This window comes from Bos grunniens, chromosome 29, assembly GCF_055505025.1.
Source record: "Bos grunniens cultivar Pamir isolate PY7600 chromosome 29, Bosgru_T2T1.0, whole genome shotgun sequence".
Lineage (NCBI taxonomy): Eukaryota > Metazoa > Chordata > Mammalia > Artiodactyla > Bovidae > Bos > Bos grunniens.
In genome coordinates, this window is record NC_141193.1 from 34,217,285 (window position 1) to 34,236,019 (window position 18,735).

An 18,735-nucleotide genomic window follows, 5' to 3' on the forward strand; every position below is an offset into this window, starting at 1 on the left:
TCACACAGTCGTGTGAACATTATTCATAATAGCCAAAAAGTAAAATCAACCCAAATTTCTATTACTTGCTGAATGGATAAACAAACATGCTATATTCATAACATGGACTGTTATTCAGCAATAAAAAAGAATCAAATACTGATACATACTACGACACTGACAGACATTGAATATATTCTGCAAAATAAAGTAAACCAGTCACAAAATGCTATATATGGTGTGATTCCATTTATATGAAATATCCAGAATGGGAAAATTCACAGACACATAAAGCAGATTGATCAGTGGTGCCTAGGATGGGAGAGAGGATGGTGAGGGACTGCTAATAGGAAAAAGCCTCTTTCTCGGTGATTAAAAATATTCTTAGATTATAGTGATGTTCAGAAACCTGAAAACATACTAAAACCTACTGAATGGTACATTTTAAATTGGTGAATTTTATAATAAGTAAATTATCTCTCAATAATAAAATTCTTAAAAATCTGGGTTTGCTCTATTTAAATACTCACTGAAATTCTAATAAAGTTGATTTTCACCATTCCTTTATTTTTACTTCAGCAAACTATTCATAACATGGCTTAAAAATATTTATTAAAAATAAGGTCCATTACTCCCAGATGGTAAACTGTGCTGAATATTTTCTTGGTACACTGAGGATTAGTCAATCTTCTTAAGTATTTAGATTGTTAGTAATTTTTCATTAGTATAAAGTTGATTTCAACTATTTTTTTTTGCTCATCTTTACAGAAACTGTCAAATCATTTCCTTAAGAATAATTCTCACTGCAAAAGTATTTCTCTAGAGAGGCTGTACTAGTTTATACTTCTAATAGCAATGTTTAAAAGAAAAGCATCAGTTTTATCCTGAAATGTGCCTGACTGTGGTTTTATAAAAATATATATAAAGGGGAAAAAAAACACCTGCAACAAAACTAAAAATCAACAAAACCAATAAAGAAAACAAAACAATAATAATCAAAAATCCTTTTAAATACATTAGGCCAAGGCTTCCTCTAATTCTGGGTTTAACTGACAAAAAAATGGAAAACTTTATTACATGACATCTTGTAAGTATAAGTTTTACAATTTAGGGCATTTCTAATTCTTTCAGAACAGACACTCAACTTACACTGCACTATTTATAGGCAGACTGTAATGAAAACACTTAGCTTTTGTTTATTTAAAAAACATTTATAGCTATGTCTGCTGAAAGGGCTTAAAATCAATAATCCCTCAGCAGCAGCAAGATACTAGTGACTAAGTCTTATTTTCTAAATACCATTTTCCAAGAAAAGAAATCAGGGCTCTAGAAGAAACAGCTGATTCTGAGATTAGGGTGTGGAAAATTAAAAAATATGGTTGGGATAACTGCGAAAACATGAAGCAACCAAGATGTCCTTCAGTAGGTGAACAGAAGGATAAACCATGGTACTTCCAGTTAATGAAATACGCCAGTTCAGTTCAGTCGCTCAGTCATGTCCAACTCTTTGTTACCCCCATGGACTGCAGCACTCCAGGCTTCCCTTTCCATCACCAACTCCCAGAGCTTACTCAAACTCATGTCCATTGAATCAGTGATGCCATCCAACCCTCTCATCCTCCGTCATCCCCTTCTCCCGCCTTCAATCTTTCCCAGCATCAGGGTCTTTTGCAATGAGTCAGCTCTTCACATCAGATGGCCAAAGTATTTGAGCTTCAGCTTCAGCGTCAGTCCTTCCAGTGAATTTCTTTACAACTGATTGGCTGGATCTCCTTGTAGTCCAAGGGCCTCTCAAGAGTCTTTGCCAACACCACTATTCAAAACCATCAATTCTTCAGCACACAGCTTTCTCTGTGGTCCAACTCTTACATCCATACATGACTAATGGAAAAACCATAGCTTTGACTAGATGGACCTTTGTTGGCAAAGTAATGTCTCTGCTTTTTAATATGCTGTCTAGGTTTGTCATAGATTATCTTCTAAGAAGCAAGCGTATTTTAATTCCACAGCTGCAGTCACCATCTGCAGTGATTCTGGAGCCCAAGAAAATAAAGTCTGTCACAGTTTCCATTGTTTCCCCATCTATTTGCCATGACGTGATGAGACTAGATGCCATGATCTTCGCTGTTTGAATGTTGAGTTTTAAGCCAGCTTTTCCACACTCTCTCACTTTCATCAAGAAACTCTTTAGTTCCTCTTTGCTTTCTGCCATAAGGGTGGTGTCATCTGCATATCTGAGGTTATTGATATTTCTCCCAGCAATCTTGATTCCAGCTTGTGCTTCATCCAGTCCGGCATTTCACATGATGTACTCTGCATACAAGTTAAATAGGCAGGGTGACAATATATAGCCTTGATGTACTCCTTTCCCAATTTGGAAGCATTCCATTGTTCTATGTCCAGTTCTAACTGTTGCTTCTTGACCTGCATACAGATTTCTCAGGAGGCAGGTAAGGTGGTCCGGTATTCCCATCTCTTTAAGAATTTTCCAGTTTGTTGTGCTCCGCAGAGTCAAAGGCTTTGGCGTAGTCAATAAAGCAAAAGTAGATGTAATACATCAATGTAATGAAATACTACTCAATGCTAAAAAGACATGAGCCATCAAGCCATGAAAAGATATGGAGTATTAAATATTAATACATATTACTAAATGAAGAAAAGGCTACATATTGTATGATTCCAACTCTATGACATTCTAGAAAGGGCAAAACTTTGGGGACAGTTAAAAGATCAGGGATTGCCGGGGATTAGGAGGGAGGGAGGGAAGTAGGGAGGGATGATTTGCAGGAGCGTACATTTTTAGAGCAGTGAAACTACTCTGTATGACATCACTTCTCCAAACCTATAAAACGTACACTACCAAGAGTGACCCCTAAGCAAATGATGGACTCTGAGTAACAGTGTAGGTTCATCAATTACAGAACAGGAAAACAAACTAACAAAGGAAAAAATCTTGGTATCTAACAGTACCAGAGAATAAGGAGGTACTTAAAAGACAAAAGGATAGGGGCATGTGAAAGGGATACAAGAATTAAAATACAACAAGTCCCAACACCTAAAACAATCTGAGGAGTAAAGTAAATAGCAGAGCATTGAAATACAGCCTAAACCATACATCAGTCCATCATGATACAAATGACGACATAAATAAATAAATCATAGCGAAGAGACAACAAATCATTCATACAGACTAATTCTGAATGCTGTCCTCATCCCAGGACATGGTGCATAATTCCATCTCCCACTTCCCAACCCCTCACTCCTACCTCCAGTAAGGGTGGGTAAACCCAGTAACTCATTTTCAAAGAACAAAGCAGAGGAAGAGAAAAACAGTACATTTTCAGTGGTGAAACTTGGCAAGTAACACAAGCAATCAATGTGAATAGCATCATATTGATACCAAGTCCTCCCTGACATGATATGACAAGAAGAGCATTTCACTTCTGTGGTATTCTTTTCACTCCCATTGCCTCCCTGAAATTTAAGAAAAACATAAGAAAAACCCAGACTGGCATACTTCCTACAAGCCATGAAAAATAAGGAAAGACTGAGAAACCGTTACAGACTAGATGAGACCAGGGAAACCTGAAAACTAAATGTAATTCCCTGGTGGCTCAGATGGTAAACAATCTGCCTGCAATGTGGGATAGCTGGGTTTGATCCCTGGCTTGGGAAGATCCTCTGGAGAAGGGCATGGCAACCCACTCCAGTATTCTTGCCTGGAGAACTCAATGGACAGAGGAGCCTGGTGGTCTATTGTCCATGGGGTCGCAAAGAGTCAGACACGACTGAGCAGCTAAGCACATCCTAAAGTGGACCCTGGAAAGAGGCACTGACGGAATGCCAATGAAATCTAAATAAAGTCTGGAATTTATAGTTAATAGTAGTGTATTAACGTTGGGTTCTTAAGTTTTCACAAATGTACCACAGCAACATGTAAGATGTTAACAATAGGGGAAACTGGGTGAGAGGTATACAAGAAGTCTGAGCTGTCTCTGCAACTTTTCTACATTTAAAAATTATGTGGGGTTTCCCTGGTGGCTCAGTGCTAAAGAACCCTCCTGCCAACACAGGAGACACAGGTTCCATTCCTGATCCAGGAAGATCCCACATGCTGAGGAGCAACTATGCCCCTGCACCACAACTACTGAGCCTGCGCTCTAGAGCCCTGGAGCCGCAACTACTGAGCCTACGAATCACAGCTACTGAAGTCGCATGCCCTGCAGCCTGTGCTCCGCGCCAAGAGGAGCCACCGTAATGAGAAGCACATACACTGCAACCAGACAGTTAGCCCCTGCTCTCCGAAACTAGGGAAGAGCCCGTGCAGCAACGAAGACCCAGCACAGCCAAAGATAAATAAATAAATAAAATTATTTTTTAAATGTTATTTTAAAAAGTTATTAAAAAATAGAAAGTTTATTTAAAACAACAACAAAATTAAACTTTAAAATGGAGCCATAAACCCACGAAAGCAACATAGATATCCTTTTAGAAAATGTTAACCTTCTAAATATAGCGACCATTTACTCCGTTTTAAAAGTCTGTTAAAAAAATTTAGGAAAAAAATGCTAAGGAAAAGAAGACTAGCAATTTCTTACTGGAGACTAAATCATGCATTAATCTTAAACATAATGTACTGTGTACTAATAGTACTAAAACTATATTAAACTAGCAATATTTGACTACCCCTGTCAGAAATACTTCATAACACACTAAAAAATCCCTCATATTCTGTCCATTTAATCTTCTGTCAAGTTTCACAGTACCGTGTATTCTGTGGTTCACTGTACTTTACTGGTAAAGAGGGAACATAATCCACTACTGATATTATAACAGAAAAAATTGGCAAACTTATACTTTTCCCACATTATGACACATTTGAGGGAAATAAACCTTTTCTCTAGTTTGTAGATAAAAAGAAACAAATAATGAAAGGTTGTTAAGAAAGGTTAGCCTAAACTTGGATAAAGCTAATAGGGAGATAGCACATCCTTCCAATATAATACAAGGCTACGGACACACTCAAAGGTTATTTAATTACCTAAGAGATGACCTTTGCTCCATTATTCTATTTACTATTGAACTAAATAGCCCAGATTAAGTAAAGTTACATGTTAACTTATAGATTTTTGTCCAGTAGAGATGCAAATCATTTCTGTCAGGTAGAAGAGAAAATTCTAAAGGTTAGAGTTAATTGATCTGCAGGATATCAGCTACTTTGTAACTAATCTAGCAATCTTATTCTAAAATTTCTTTATTAAACTGCCTATTAATTCACAGCCTCCCAAATGCTCTTTGAACTAGTCTTACTATTTTACTTATTTCCTCAGTAATTAATAACTGAATAAAATATTTGATACATGTTCACTTTATATTTCTATTAATGTTTTAAATTTAAAAAAATTATACTGACAGGCACAAGAAACTTTCCATGACATGCCTGACATGGCCTTTCCCACAAACAATTCTGCAGTTCCTACAATCTCACAGAGCTATTATGGTAATAGTTTTTCTATACCATATTCTGATAATATTTTCTATTATTTGGTCTCTGTAGTTATCAAATAGTATCTTTCTTTCTCAAAGGTAAATCAGAAAAGAATCTAAGTATATATTATTTTCAAGACTATCTTTATTCCACCACTGACATTCTTTATCCTGCCAGTAAAGTCCATTAAAAAAAAAAGAAAGCTGGGGTACATATACACAATGGAGTATTACTCAGCCCATTAAAAAGAATACATTTGAATCAGTTCTAATGAGGTGGATGAAACTGGAACCTATTATACAGAGTGAAGTAAGCCAGAAAGAAAAACACCAATACAGTATACTAACACATATATATGGAATTTAGAAAGATGGTAACAATAACCCTGTATACGAGACAGCAAAAGAGACACTGATGTACAGATCAGTCTTATGGACTCTGTGGGAGAGGGAGAGGGTGGGAAGATTTGGGAGAATGGCACTGAAACATGTATAATATCATGTATGAAACGAGTCGCCAGTCCAGGTTCGATGCATGATACTGGATGCTTGGGGCTGGTGCACTGGGACGACCCAGAGGGAGGGTATGGGGAGGGAGGAGGGAGGAGGGTTCAGGATGGGGAGCACGGGTATACCTGTGGCAGATTCATTTCGATGTTTGGCAAAACTAATACAATATTGTAAAATTTTTAAATAAAATTAAAAAAAAATACAAATACTATTTCCCCTCAGTTTTTCCACCTGCACATTTAAAAACAATGGGAAATACACAAAGATTCCCTATTTTCAATGTAGCCATTTCCTAAAAAGATTTTTAAGTCTCAAGCTCTGTATGAGAAAACAAAGATATTTATATCTGGGTAAAGACTCAGTACTTGTTGAGTCAGCATTAAGAAAATTACCCACAGAATCACAGAATATAAGATTTAAATAATAAAGATTTTCCTGTTTAATCTCTAAAAAGAAGGAAATTGCACTGAAAGGATTATAGTGACTTTCCAGAGATTTGAAGACTGGCTAAAATTAATGGGCTCTGACTTCTAACACTTTTTAATTGGTCACACATCATGATGATTGTGTGAGTTAATTTCCTTTATTTAAACCATAATTTTAAAAAGTTTTTTCTTCCATCTGTTCCAAGTACCTCTCTTATAATTTTCAGGTGTGAATTATAACTGTTTTTACTTTCATAAACATGATTAATTATACTTATATTTTGATTATATATTTTGAGATTTAAGCAAAAAAGATTAGTACAAAGAAAAAAAAAACACTTCATATTTCCAAAGTTACATTCTTCACCAAAAAAAGTGTATACTACCATGATTTTTTTAGTAAGACATCTGGATATTGTCAAAGTGTCAATCTAAATGTACTTTTAGTGAACTGAAGTAGACTAACCACAAACCTTAACTTCAATTATTAGGTTTTAGCACCGGGAAAGGAAACATTATTACACTCTCACCCAATCCATAAACAGTAGCCCATGCGAGTAAAATCAAAGAAAACTCTGTACCCTGACATCACTTCAAGATGAAGCTGTCCTGAGACAGTTAAGAAAACAGGAATATTGAAGAAATTCTCCTCAGGCACCTTTATTTTGCTTGAAGGCTGCAAAAGAAAACAGAGGCCACAAGAAGCTATTACATGTTCTGAACAGCATTCACATTTCTGTCACAACTAAAAATCACAAAGCAATTTAAAATATATGAGGACAGGTCATTCTCATGAAAAAAAGGCAGTTTTCAGTACACACTTAAAAGAGAAAATCCCTGCTTGGTAAGTGCTAAGGTCAAGGAAGTTTGCTCCATATTTTTGAAACGCACAACAACTAAAGGGCAAAGTACTTTGGTCACAAAATATACTCTTTCCTAAAAACTGATTTTGATTGAGGGGCAAGCTGAAGCAAGAAATTGTTTTAGATGTGAAGCATTACACAGTCTTTCACAATTCTGACCCATGATTAAAATTTAATTTTCCCAAGGGAATAGCCTCTAAAACATGTCTTGTCATATTATTATTAAATTGTTAATAATAATGCTTTTAATAGATTTTTATAAACACATTATAAACTATAAACATGTTCATTTCACTTAATCTTCATGACAACTAGGAGATAAGAAAAGCCAGATCTTATCTTTCAAAGATAAGATGAACATTTACATTTAAAGATTTTTATGAACTTGTAATATAGAGTGATTAGTCCATTTGAAACTGGTCAGAAACAAGCCAGTCAACATTTATTAACAGTTAAGATAAAAAGTTATTTGGAGGTCATGCATAATTTAAATAGTATAATTAAGAAACATTCTGTATCAAGTTATGACTATTATATTCATTTGGAGTGAAGGAAGATAATTTACCTACTCTTATATTTCAAATTGTGATCTGAAAATGTTTCAATGTAATGGTGCACTAAAACCAATACTGTAAAAGCAACCAAGCCAATATAAAACTTTCAACAAAGGATGTAAGACTCCTTTTAAGAGGCAGAGTACCAACTGCTGAATTATAGAAACAAATGAAATGAAGGTATCTTATTTAATTCCTTTGGTTGTTCTAAAAATACTGCATATCATGTACGGGTATGTGTGTGTATGAACATGACTATTGTTGTTCAGTTACTAAGCTGTGTCCTACACTTTGTGATCCCGTGGACTGCAGCATGCCAGGCTTCCCTGTCATCTGCTATCTCTGTGGAGTGTGCTCAAACTCATGTCCACTGAGTCGGTGATGCTATCTAGCCATCTCATCCTCTGCTGCCCTCTTCTCCTTTTGTCTTTGAAAGGAGAATGAATGTAATACCTGGTGTAAAATTACCAAATGAAATTATTCATTTATTTTGTAACTGCCTATTATTTTTAAAACTTAACTTTGATCTGGTCCTAAATGCCCTATTATTGCTTTTTAAAAATTCATCTTTTATAAACAGTGCTGTGATGAACATTAGGGTACACGTGTTTCTTTCAATTCCGGTTTCCTCAGTGTGTATGCCCAGTAGTGGGATTGCTGGGTCATATGGCAGTTCTATTTCCAGTTTTTTAAGGAATCTCCACACTGTTCTCCACAGTGGCTGTACTAGTTTGCATTCCCACCAACAGTGTAAGAGGGTTCCCTTTTCTCCACACCCTCTCCAGCATTTATTGCTTGTAGACTTTTGGATCGCAGCCATTCTGACTGGCGTGAAATGGTACCTCATTGTGGTTTTGATTTGTATTTCTCTGATAATGAGTGATGTTGAGCATCTTTTCATGTGTTTGTTAGCAGTCTGTACGTCTTCTGTGGAGATACGTCTACTTAGTTCTTTGGCCCATTTTTTAATTGGGTCATTTATTTTTCTGGAATTGAGCTGCAGGAGTTGCTTATATATTTTTGAGATTAGTTGTTTGTCAGTTGCTTCATTTGCTATTATTTTCTCCCATTCTGAAGGCTGTCTTTTCACCTTGCTTATAGTTTCTTTTGTTGTGCAGAAGCTTTTAATTTTAATTAGATCCCATTTGTTTACTTTTGCTTTTACTTCCAATATTCTGGGAGGTGGGTCATAGAGGATCCTGCTGTGATGTATGTCGGAGAGTGTTTTGCCTATGTTCTCCTCTAAGAGTTTTATAGTTTCTGGTCTTATGTTTAGATCTTTACTCCACTTTGAGTTTATTTTTGTGTATGGTGTTAGAAAATGTTCTAGTTTCATTCTTTTCCAAGTGGTTGACCAGTTTTCCCAGTACCACTTGTTAAAGAGATCGTCTTTTCTTCATTGTATATTCTTGCCTCCTTTGTCAAAGATAAGGTGTCCATAGGTGCGTGGGTTTATCTCTGGGCTTTCTATTTTGTTCCATTGATCTATATTTCTGTCTTTGTGCCAGTACCATACTGCCTAGATGTCCATCAGCAGATGAATGGATAAGAAAGCTGTGGTACATATACACAATGGAGTATTACTCAACCATTAAAAAGAATACATTTGAATCTGTTCTGATAAGGTGGATGAAACTGGAGCCTATTATACAGAGTGAAGTAAGCCAGAAAGAAAAACACCAATACAGTATACTAATGCATATATATGGAATTTAGAAAGATGGTAATGACAACCCTGTATGCGAGACAGCAAAAGAGACACAGATGTATAGAACAGTCTTTTGGACTCTGTGGGAGAGGGAGGTAGGGGATGATTTGGGAGAATGGCATTAAAATATGTATAATATCATATAAGAAATGAATCGCCAGTCCAGGTTTGATGCAGGATACAGGAAGCTTGGGGCTGGTGCACTGGAATGACCCAGAGGGATGGTATGGGGAGGGAGGTGGTAGGGGGGTTCAGGATGGGGAACACGTGTACACCTGTGGCAGATGCATGTTGATGTATGGCAAAACCAATACAATATTGTAAAGTAAAAGAAAATAATAATAATAAACATATAAAAAGATAAAAAAATTCATCTTTGAGACTCATTATCACTTAAACGATATTGTTTCCACGGACTTAAACACTCAAGACTAAAATATCTGACATGTTAGGATTTCAAAATAAAAGATGTATTCTCTGATATGTCTTCATTATTTACTAAATGATTACATTTCAAGTAAGGCCCAGTACATTTGTATGAACATTATAACTTTTTCCTTTCCTTCACCTCTTTAACTTCTTTCATCTGTAATTTGTACGGGTGTTTTATTGACTTCTCTAAAAGTGGTTTCTCTCATTTCATGTATAAATAAAAAAATCTAATATTTAGGAGTTGATTTTACTCTCATTTATTAGCATTTGTACAAAAAGGAAATCTGAGTTTCTTACATCTCTTAAATTCAACTGTTTTAAAGTTACAAACATATCACTACTTCATTATGACTTTCAGTGTCATATGGAAACATTTACTTACTGAAATTCATACTATTTTAATAAATTACTTCCTTTTAGTTTTCCTTTACATTACAAGGAATGCACTACAGCAAACTTTAAAAGCTTCTGTATGTTTTAAGTTATGCTATCTATAAATTTTATTTCAGGATATTAAAGGGACATTATAAAATATTTCTTTTAAAAAGTAATTGCTGAGAGATATCAGCAAAAATGGTGGGGCAGGTAGCTTCAAACTCCAACCCCTCCACAGAAAAACTGAAAATAATAAGTAAAAACTGTAAGAATCAATTATGAGAACTCTGGAAATCAGTCAAACATGGGTTTCCCTGGTGGCTCAGATGGTAAAGAATCTGCCTGCAATGCAGGAGACCTCAGTTCGATTCTTGGGTCAGGAGGAGCCCCTGGAGAAGGGAGTGGCTACTCACTCCAGTATTCTTGCCTGGAGAATCCCATGTACAGAGGAGCCTGGCGGGCTATCACCCCTGGGGTTGCAAAGAGTTGGACACAGCTGAGGAACCAAACAAATGCTGATTCAAGAAAGAGGAAATTTAAAAATGGTAGACTCCACCCAACAACAGTAGACTGTGAACTCTTCAAGTGCACAGGCACACTGTCCAAGACAGACTAAACGCCAGAACACAAGTCTCAACAAATCACATAACTTATCTTCTTTGTATATAATGGAATGAAACTATAAATGTAAACTGGTACCCTTACTGGGAAAAGAGTTTGGTGGTTTCTTAAAAAGATGAACAAGAAATACTATATATACAACATACAGATTTTACTTCTAGGTATATGTCTAAAAGAATTAGAACCAAGTATTCAAAGAACAATATATTGAAAGTATCAAACACCATTATGAAGTGAGATTGATCCTAGGGATGCAAGGATTTTACAATCTCAGAAATCAATCAATGTGATACACCATATTAACAAATTGAACAATAAAAATGATACAATCACCTCAAAAGATACAGAAAAAGCTTCTGATAAAATTCAATATCCATGTGAGATAAAAACTCTTCAGAAAGTGGGCATAGAGGGAACATACCTCAACATAATAAAGACCACATATGACAAACCCATAATGGCATACTGAATGGTGAAAACCTGAAAACACTTCCTATAAGATCAGGAACAAGACAAGGATGCCCATTCTTGCCATTCTTATTCAATGTAATTTTGGAAATCCTAGCCACAGCAATCAGAGAAGAAAAAGAAATTTTTAAAAGGAATCCAAACTGCAAAAGAAGAAGTAGAACTGTCACAGTTTCCAATGACATGATGCTATACATAGAGCATTCTAAACATGCTACCAGAAAACTGCTACTAGAGCTCATGGATGAATTCAATAAAATTGCAGGATACAGAATTAATACACACAAACTGTTGCATTTCTATACACTAACAAAGATTAGAAAGAGAAATTGAGGAAACAATCCCATTTACCATCATATGAAAACAAACAAAATTCCTAAGAATAAACCTACTTAAGGAGGCAAAGACCTATATTCTGAAAACTATAAGACCACCAGTGAAAGAAATTGAAAATGATACAAACAAATGGGAAGATAAACCATGTTCTTGGATTGGAAGAATCAATATTGTTAAATGGGGTCATTTCCCAAGGCAATCTAGAGATTGAACACTAATCCCTATCAAATTATCAATGGCATTTTTTTATAGCACTAGAAAATTTTTGACATGAGTATGGAAATACAGAAGACCACACGTAGCCAAAACAGTCTTGAGACAGAGCACAGCTGGAGAAATCACACTCCCTGGCTTCAGAATATAGTACAAAACCACAGTCATCAAAACAGCATGGCACTGGCACAAAAAAGAACACAGATCAATGCAGCAGGACAGAAAGCCCAGAACAAACCCATTTGCTTATGATCAATTAATCTATGATACAGGAAGCAAGGATATACAAGGGAGAAAAAAAACAGTCTCTGCAATAAGTGGTGCTAGGAAAATATATACACACAAAAGAATGAAATTAGAACATTCTCTAACACCATATGCAAAAATAAACTCAAAATGGACTAAAGATCTAAATTTGAGAGCAGATACTGTAAAGCTCCCAGAGGAAAACATACACAGAACATTCTTTGGCATAAATTGCTGCAATATTTTTTTGGATTTAACTCATAGAGTAATTGAAATAAAATCAAACACAAATGACACCTAATTAAACTTGTAAGGTTTTAAATGAAAAGACAATTTATGGAATGGGAAAAAATGTTTGCGAACAATGTGATCAACCCAGGATTAATTTCCAAATGCATAAATAGCTCAATATTAAAAAAGAAAAAACAGAAAAATTAAAAAATGGGCAGAAGGCTTAAATAAAGATTTCTCCAAAGAATACACACAAATGGCCAACAGGCACATGAAAAGATGCTCAATATCACTAATTTTTAGAGAAATGCAAATCAAAACTACAATGAGGTACCACCTCACACTAGATAGAATGGCCATTATTTAACAGTCTACAAACAATGAGTTCTGGAGAGGGTGTGGAAAAAAGGGAACCCCTTCATACTACCAGTGGGAATGAAAATTGGTGCAGCCGTAGTCAAGAACAGTCTGGAAGTTCCTTGAAAAACTAAAAATAGAGTTACTATATGATTCAGCAATCCCACTCCTGGGCACATATCTAGAGAAATACAAAACTCTAACTTGAAAAGATACACGTACCCTAATGTTCATAGTGGCACTATTTACAACATTCAAGACAGATGAATGGATAAAGAAGATTTAGTGTGTATGGGCTCGATAAAGGACAGAAATGGTATGGACACACACACATACACACAGTGGAATATTCCTCAACCACACACAAAAAAGAATGAAAATGTCACTGGCAGCAAAATGGAAGGATTGATCATATAATAGCACTTCAGATCAGATCAGTCGCTCAGTTGTGTCTGACTCCTTGCGACCCCATGAATCGCAGCACGCCAGGCCTCCCTGTCTATCACCAACTCCCGGAGTTCACTCAGACTCACGTCCATCGAGTCAGTGATGCCATCCAGCCATCTCATCCTCTGTCATCCCCTTCTCCTCTTGCCCCCAATCTCTCCCAGCATCAGAGTCTTTTCCAATGAGTCAACTCTTTGCATGAGGTGGCCAAAGTACTGGAGTTTCAGCTTTAGCATCATTCCTTCCAAAGAAATCCCAGGGCTTCCAAAGAAATCAGAATGGACTGGTTGGATCTCCTTGCAGTCCAAGGGACTCTCAAGAGTCTTCTCCAACACCACAGTTCAAAAGCTTCAATTTTTCAGCGCTCAGCCTTCTTCATAGTCCAACTCTCACATCCATACATGACCACAGGAAAACCCATAGCCTTGACTAGACGAACCTTTGTTGGCTAAGTAATGTCTCTGCTTTTGAATATGCTATCTAGGTTGGTCATAACTTTCCTTCCAAGGAGTAAGCATCTTTTAATTTCATGGCTGCAGTCACCAGCAGCATTGATTTTGGAGCCCCGAAAAATAAAGTCTGACACTGTTTCCACTGTTTCCCCATCTATTTTCCATGAAGTGATGGGACCAGATGCTATGATCTTCGTTTTCTGAATGTTAGGCTTTAAACCAACTTTTTCACTCTCCACTTTCACTTTCATCAAGAAGCTTTTGAGTTCCTCTTCACTTTCTGCCATAAGGGTGGTGTCATCTGCATATCTGAGGTTATTGATATTTCTCCCGGCAATCTTGATTCCAGCTGTGTTTTTTCCAGTCCCGCGTTTCTCATGAGGTACTCTGCATATAAGTTAAATAAGCAGGGTGACAATATACAGCCTTGACGTACTCCTTTTCCCATTTGGAACCAGTCTGTTGTTCCATGTCCAGTTCTAACTGTTGCTTCCTGACCTGCATACAAATTTCTCAAGAGGCAGGTCAGGTGGTCTGGTATTCCCATCTCTTTCAGAATTTTCCACAGTTTATTGTGATCCACACAGTCAAAGGCTTTGGCATAGTCAATAAAGCAGAAATTGATGTTTTTCTGGAACTCTCTTGTTTTTTCCATGATCCAGCGGATGTTGGCAATTTGATCTCTGGTTCCTCTGCATTTTCTAAAACCAGCTTGAACATCAGGAAGTTCATGGTTCACATATTGCTGAAGCCTGGCTTGAGGAACTTTAAGCATTACTTTACTAGCATTTGAGATGAGTGCAATTGTGCGGTAGTTTGAGCATTCTTTGGCATTGCCTTTCTTTGGGATTGGAACGAAAACTGACCTTTTCCAGTCCTGTGGCCACTGCTGAGTTTTCCAAATTTGCTGGGATATTGAGTGCAGCACTTTCACAGCATCATCTTTCAGGATTTGAAATAGCTCAACTGGAATTCCATCACCTCCACTAGCTTTGTTTGTAGTGATGCTTTCTAAGGCCCACTTGACTTCACATTCCACTGACCTAGAGCCAGACATCCTGGCTCTAGGTCAGTGATCACACCATCTTGATTATCTGGGTAGTAAACATCTTTTTTGTACAGTTCTTCTGTGTATTCTTGCCATCTCTTAATATCTTCTGCTTCTGTTAGGTCCATACCATTTCTGTCCTTTATCGAGCCCATCTTTGCATGGAATGTTCCCTTGGTATCTCTAGTTTTCTTGAAGAGATCTCTAGTCTTTCCCATTCTATTGTTTTCCTCTATTTCTTTGCATTGATCGCTGAAGAAGGCTTTCTTATCTTTTCTTGCTATTCTTTGGCACTCTGCATTCAGAGTTTATATCTTTCCTTTTCTCCTTTGCTTTTCGCTTCTCTTCTTTTCACAGCTATTTGTAAGGCCTCCCCAGACAGCCATTTTGCTTTTTTGCGGAATCTAAAACATGGTATGTATAAACTCACTTACAAAACAGAAATACACTCAGAGACTAGAAAACAAATTTATGGTTACCAAAGGAGAACAGGTAGGGAGTGATAAATTAGGAATTTGTGATCAGTGCAAAGAAATAGAGGAAAACAATAGAATGGGAAAGACTAGAGATCTCATCAAGACAATTAGAGATACCAAGGGAACATTTCACACAAAGATGGGCTCAATAAAGGACAGAAATGGTATGGACCTAACAGAAGCAGAAGATATTAAGAAGAGGTGGCAAGAAAACACAGAAGAACTGTACAAAAAAGATCTTCAGGACCAGATATTCACGATGGTGTGATCACTCACCTAGATCCAGACATCCTGGAATGTGAAGTCAAGTGGGCCTTAGGAAGCATCACTACAAACAAAGCTAGTGGAGGTGATGGAATTCCAGTTGAGCTATTTCAAATCCTGAAAGATGATACTGTGAGAGTGCTGTCCTCAGTATGCCAGTAAATTTGGAAAACTCAGCAGTGGCCACAGGACTGGAAAAGGTCAGTTTTCATTCCAATCCCAAAGAAAGGCAATGCCAAAGAATGCTCAAACTACCGCACAATTGCACTCATCCTACACACTAGCAAAGTAATGCTCAAAATTCTCCAAGCCAGGCTTCAGCAATACGTGAACCACGAACTTCCAGATGTTCTAGCTGGTTTTAGAAAAGGCAGAGAGGAACCAGAGATCAAACTGCTAACATCTGCTGGATCATGAAAAAGCAAGAGAGTTCCAGAAAAACATCTATTTCTGCTTTATTGACTATGCCAAGCCTTTGACTGTGCGGATCACAGTTAACTGTGGGAAATTCTGAAAGAGATGGGAATACCAGACCACCTGACCTGCCTCTTGAGAAATTTGTATGCAGGTCAGGAAGCAACAGTTAGAAGTGGACACTGAACAACAGATTGTTTCCAAATAGGAAAAGGACTATGTCAAGGCTGTATATTGTCACCCTGCTTATTTAACTTATATGCAGAGTACATCATGAGAAATGCTAGACTGGAGGAAGCACAAGCTGCAATCAAGACTGCTGTGAGAAAGATCAATAACCTCAGATATGCAGATGACACCACCCTTATGGCAGAAAGTGAACAGGAACTAAAAAGCTTCTTGATGAAAGTGAAAGAGGAGAGTGAAAAAGCTGGCTTAAAGCTCAACATTCAGAAAACAAAGATCATGGCATCTGGTCCCATCACTTCATGGAAAATAGATGGGGAAACAGTGGAAACACTGTCAGACTTTATTTTTGGGGGCTCTAAAATCACTGCCGATGGTGACTGCAGCCATGAAATTAAAAGATGCTTACTCCTTGGAAGCAAAGTTATGACCAACCTAGATAGCATGTTCAAAAGCAGAGACATTACTTTGCCAACAAAGGTCCATCTAGTCAAGGCTAAGGTTTTTCCTGTGGTCATGTATGGATATAAGAGTTGGACTACAAAGAAAGCTGAGCACCAAAGAATTGAAGCTTTTGAACTGTGGTGTTGGAGAAGACTCTTGAGAGTCCCTTGGACTGCAAGGAGATCCAACCAGTCCATCCTAAAGGAGATCAGTCCTGCGTGTTCATTGGAAGGACTGATGTTGAAGCTGAAACTCCAATACTTTGGCCACCTCATGCAAAGAGCTGACTCACTGGAAAAGACCTGATGCTGGGAGGGATTGGGGGCAGGAGGAGAAGGGGATGACAGAGGATGAGAGGGTTGGATGGCATCACCGACTCGATGGACATGAGTTTGAGTAAACTCCGGGAGTTGGTGATAGACAGGGAGGCCTGGCGTGCTGCAGTCCATGGGGTTGCAAAGAGTCAGACATTACTGAGTGACTGAACTGAAATGAGATTATCATATACACACGCCTATGTACAACATAGACCTACTATACAGCATGGGGGACTATATTCAGTGTCTTGTAATAACCTATAATGGAAAAGAATCTGAAAAAGAATAACAAATATAAAACTATCACTTTTTTGTACATCTGAAGCTAACAACACTGTAAAGTAACTATACTTCAATTTTAAAATTGTTATAAAAAATAAAAATAAAAAACAAATATTCAAATAGATACTTGTACATTAATGTTCATAACAATACTACTCATAACAAAAGTAGAAATACTGGTAAGTGGATAAACAAAATGCAATATATATATAAACAGTGAAATACTATTTAGTTATAAGATGGAATGAAGTATTTATATATGCTAAAACATGGATAAAGCTTGAACACACTAAGCTAAGTAAGAAACATTTTAAAAAAGGCCACATACTGCACAATTCCATTTATATGCAGTATCTAGACTAGGTAAATCCATACAGACTGATTGGTGAGAGCCAAGGTCTGATGAGCCATGGTCTGATGGCTCAGACGGTACAGAATCTGCCTGCAATGCAGACCCAGGTTCTATCCCTGGGTGGGGAAGACCCCCTGGAGAATGAAACAGCAATCCACTCCAGTACTCTTGCCTGTAGAATCCCCTGGACAGAGGAGCCTGGTGGTCTACAGCTCATGGGGTCGAAGATTTGGACACGACTGAGAGACTAACACTTCACTTTCATGGTCTGGGGAGAAGAGGGAAATGAGAAGTGACTACTTAATGGGCATAGAGTCTTCTTTTGAGGTAATGAAAATGTTTTGCAACTTAATAGGTGTGGTAGTTGTATAACACTGTAAATGTAGTAAATGCCACCAAAATGTACCCTTTAAGTAGTGAATTTATATTATATGAATTTCAATTTTTTAAAACACATACATAAACAAGTAATTATTGAACCTGATAGGGTCAAAAACTAATATGGGATTGCAACTTTAAAATTCACAGTCTAAATACTTCCATTGTAATGAAGAAAGAATAAGAATATATTAACTATTTAAACTTAGTGATTTTGCCAGTGGGAAAGGACCTCTTTAACAAGATCCTCAAATGGCAACACTGAAGTTAAGGATTTTATTTAATAAAGGAAGAGATAAGAAGTCAGCAGAACAACAGATTAGGGATAAAATATTTTGAACATCTAAAATTGACAAGTGATTAATGGGTAGAAAATGTAAGGACCTCCTTGAAGAAAACAAGAAAGAGAAAATAAGCTGCTTGCCACCTGGACAATGGGTATGAAAAGCAGATTTAGAGTAAGGAAAATTCAAAAGGTTAAGATGTATGAAGAAGCACTCAAATTCACTATGAAGTAGAGAAATACAAATTAAAACAAGGCATTTTAAGATGAATTCATTACATATATCTGACTCACAAAGATTAGAAAGTTACATAATATCAAGTGTTAGAGGTATAGTCAGTATGTAATAGGCAGATTTCTATTAATAAAATGTGTTTCAAGATTCTCAGCCCTGGTTTATTCAACCACTAAGCCAAATATTGATGTGAAGAGATTTTACAAATTTAATTAAAGTTCCAAATCAGATGTCCTCAAGATCTGGAAATTTCCTTGCTAGTGCTTTAAAAATAAAAATATTTAAGTAAAAAGTTTTCTACAGCTGGCTGTAGGAAAGTCAGAAATTTGAAGCATGAGAAGGATTTGAAATG

At 36.8% G+C, this 18,735-nt stretch overlaps 1 protein-coding gene across 15 annotated transcripts in view; it reads right to left on the minus strand.

Moving 5' to 3' along the window:
• Positions 1-18,735, minus strand: part of NARS2 (asparaginyl-tRNA synthetase 2, mitochondrial) — a 139,509-nt gene that overhangs the window by 67,445 nt on the left and 53,329 nt on the right. For 11 of the 15 annotated variants that reach the window (XR_015158167.1, XR_015158168.1, XM_086385793.1 and 8 more), the window contains one exon: positions 6,983-7,077. The exons of the other annotated variants lie outside the window; for them this stretch is intronic. Coding sequence is in view for 9 of the 11 variants with exons in the window: in XM_086385793.1 (XP_086241919.1) it covers positions 6,983-7,077 (95 nt within the window). In the remaining 2 variants the exon portion in view is untranslated. The remainder of the gene's footprint in view (positions 1-6,982; positions 7,078-18,735) is intronic. 15 annotated transcript variants of the gene reach the window in all.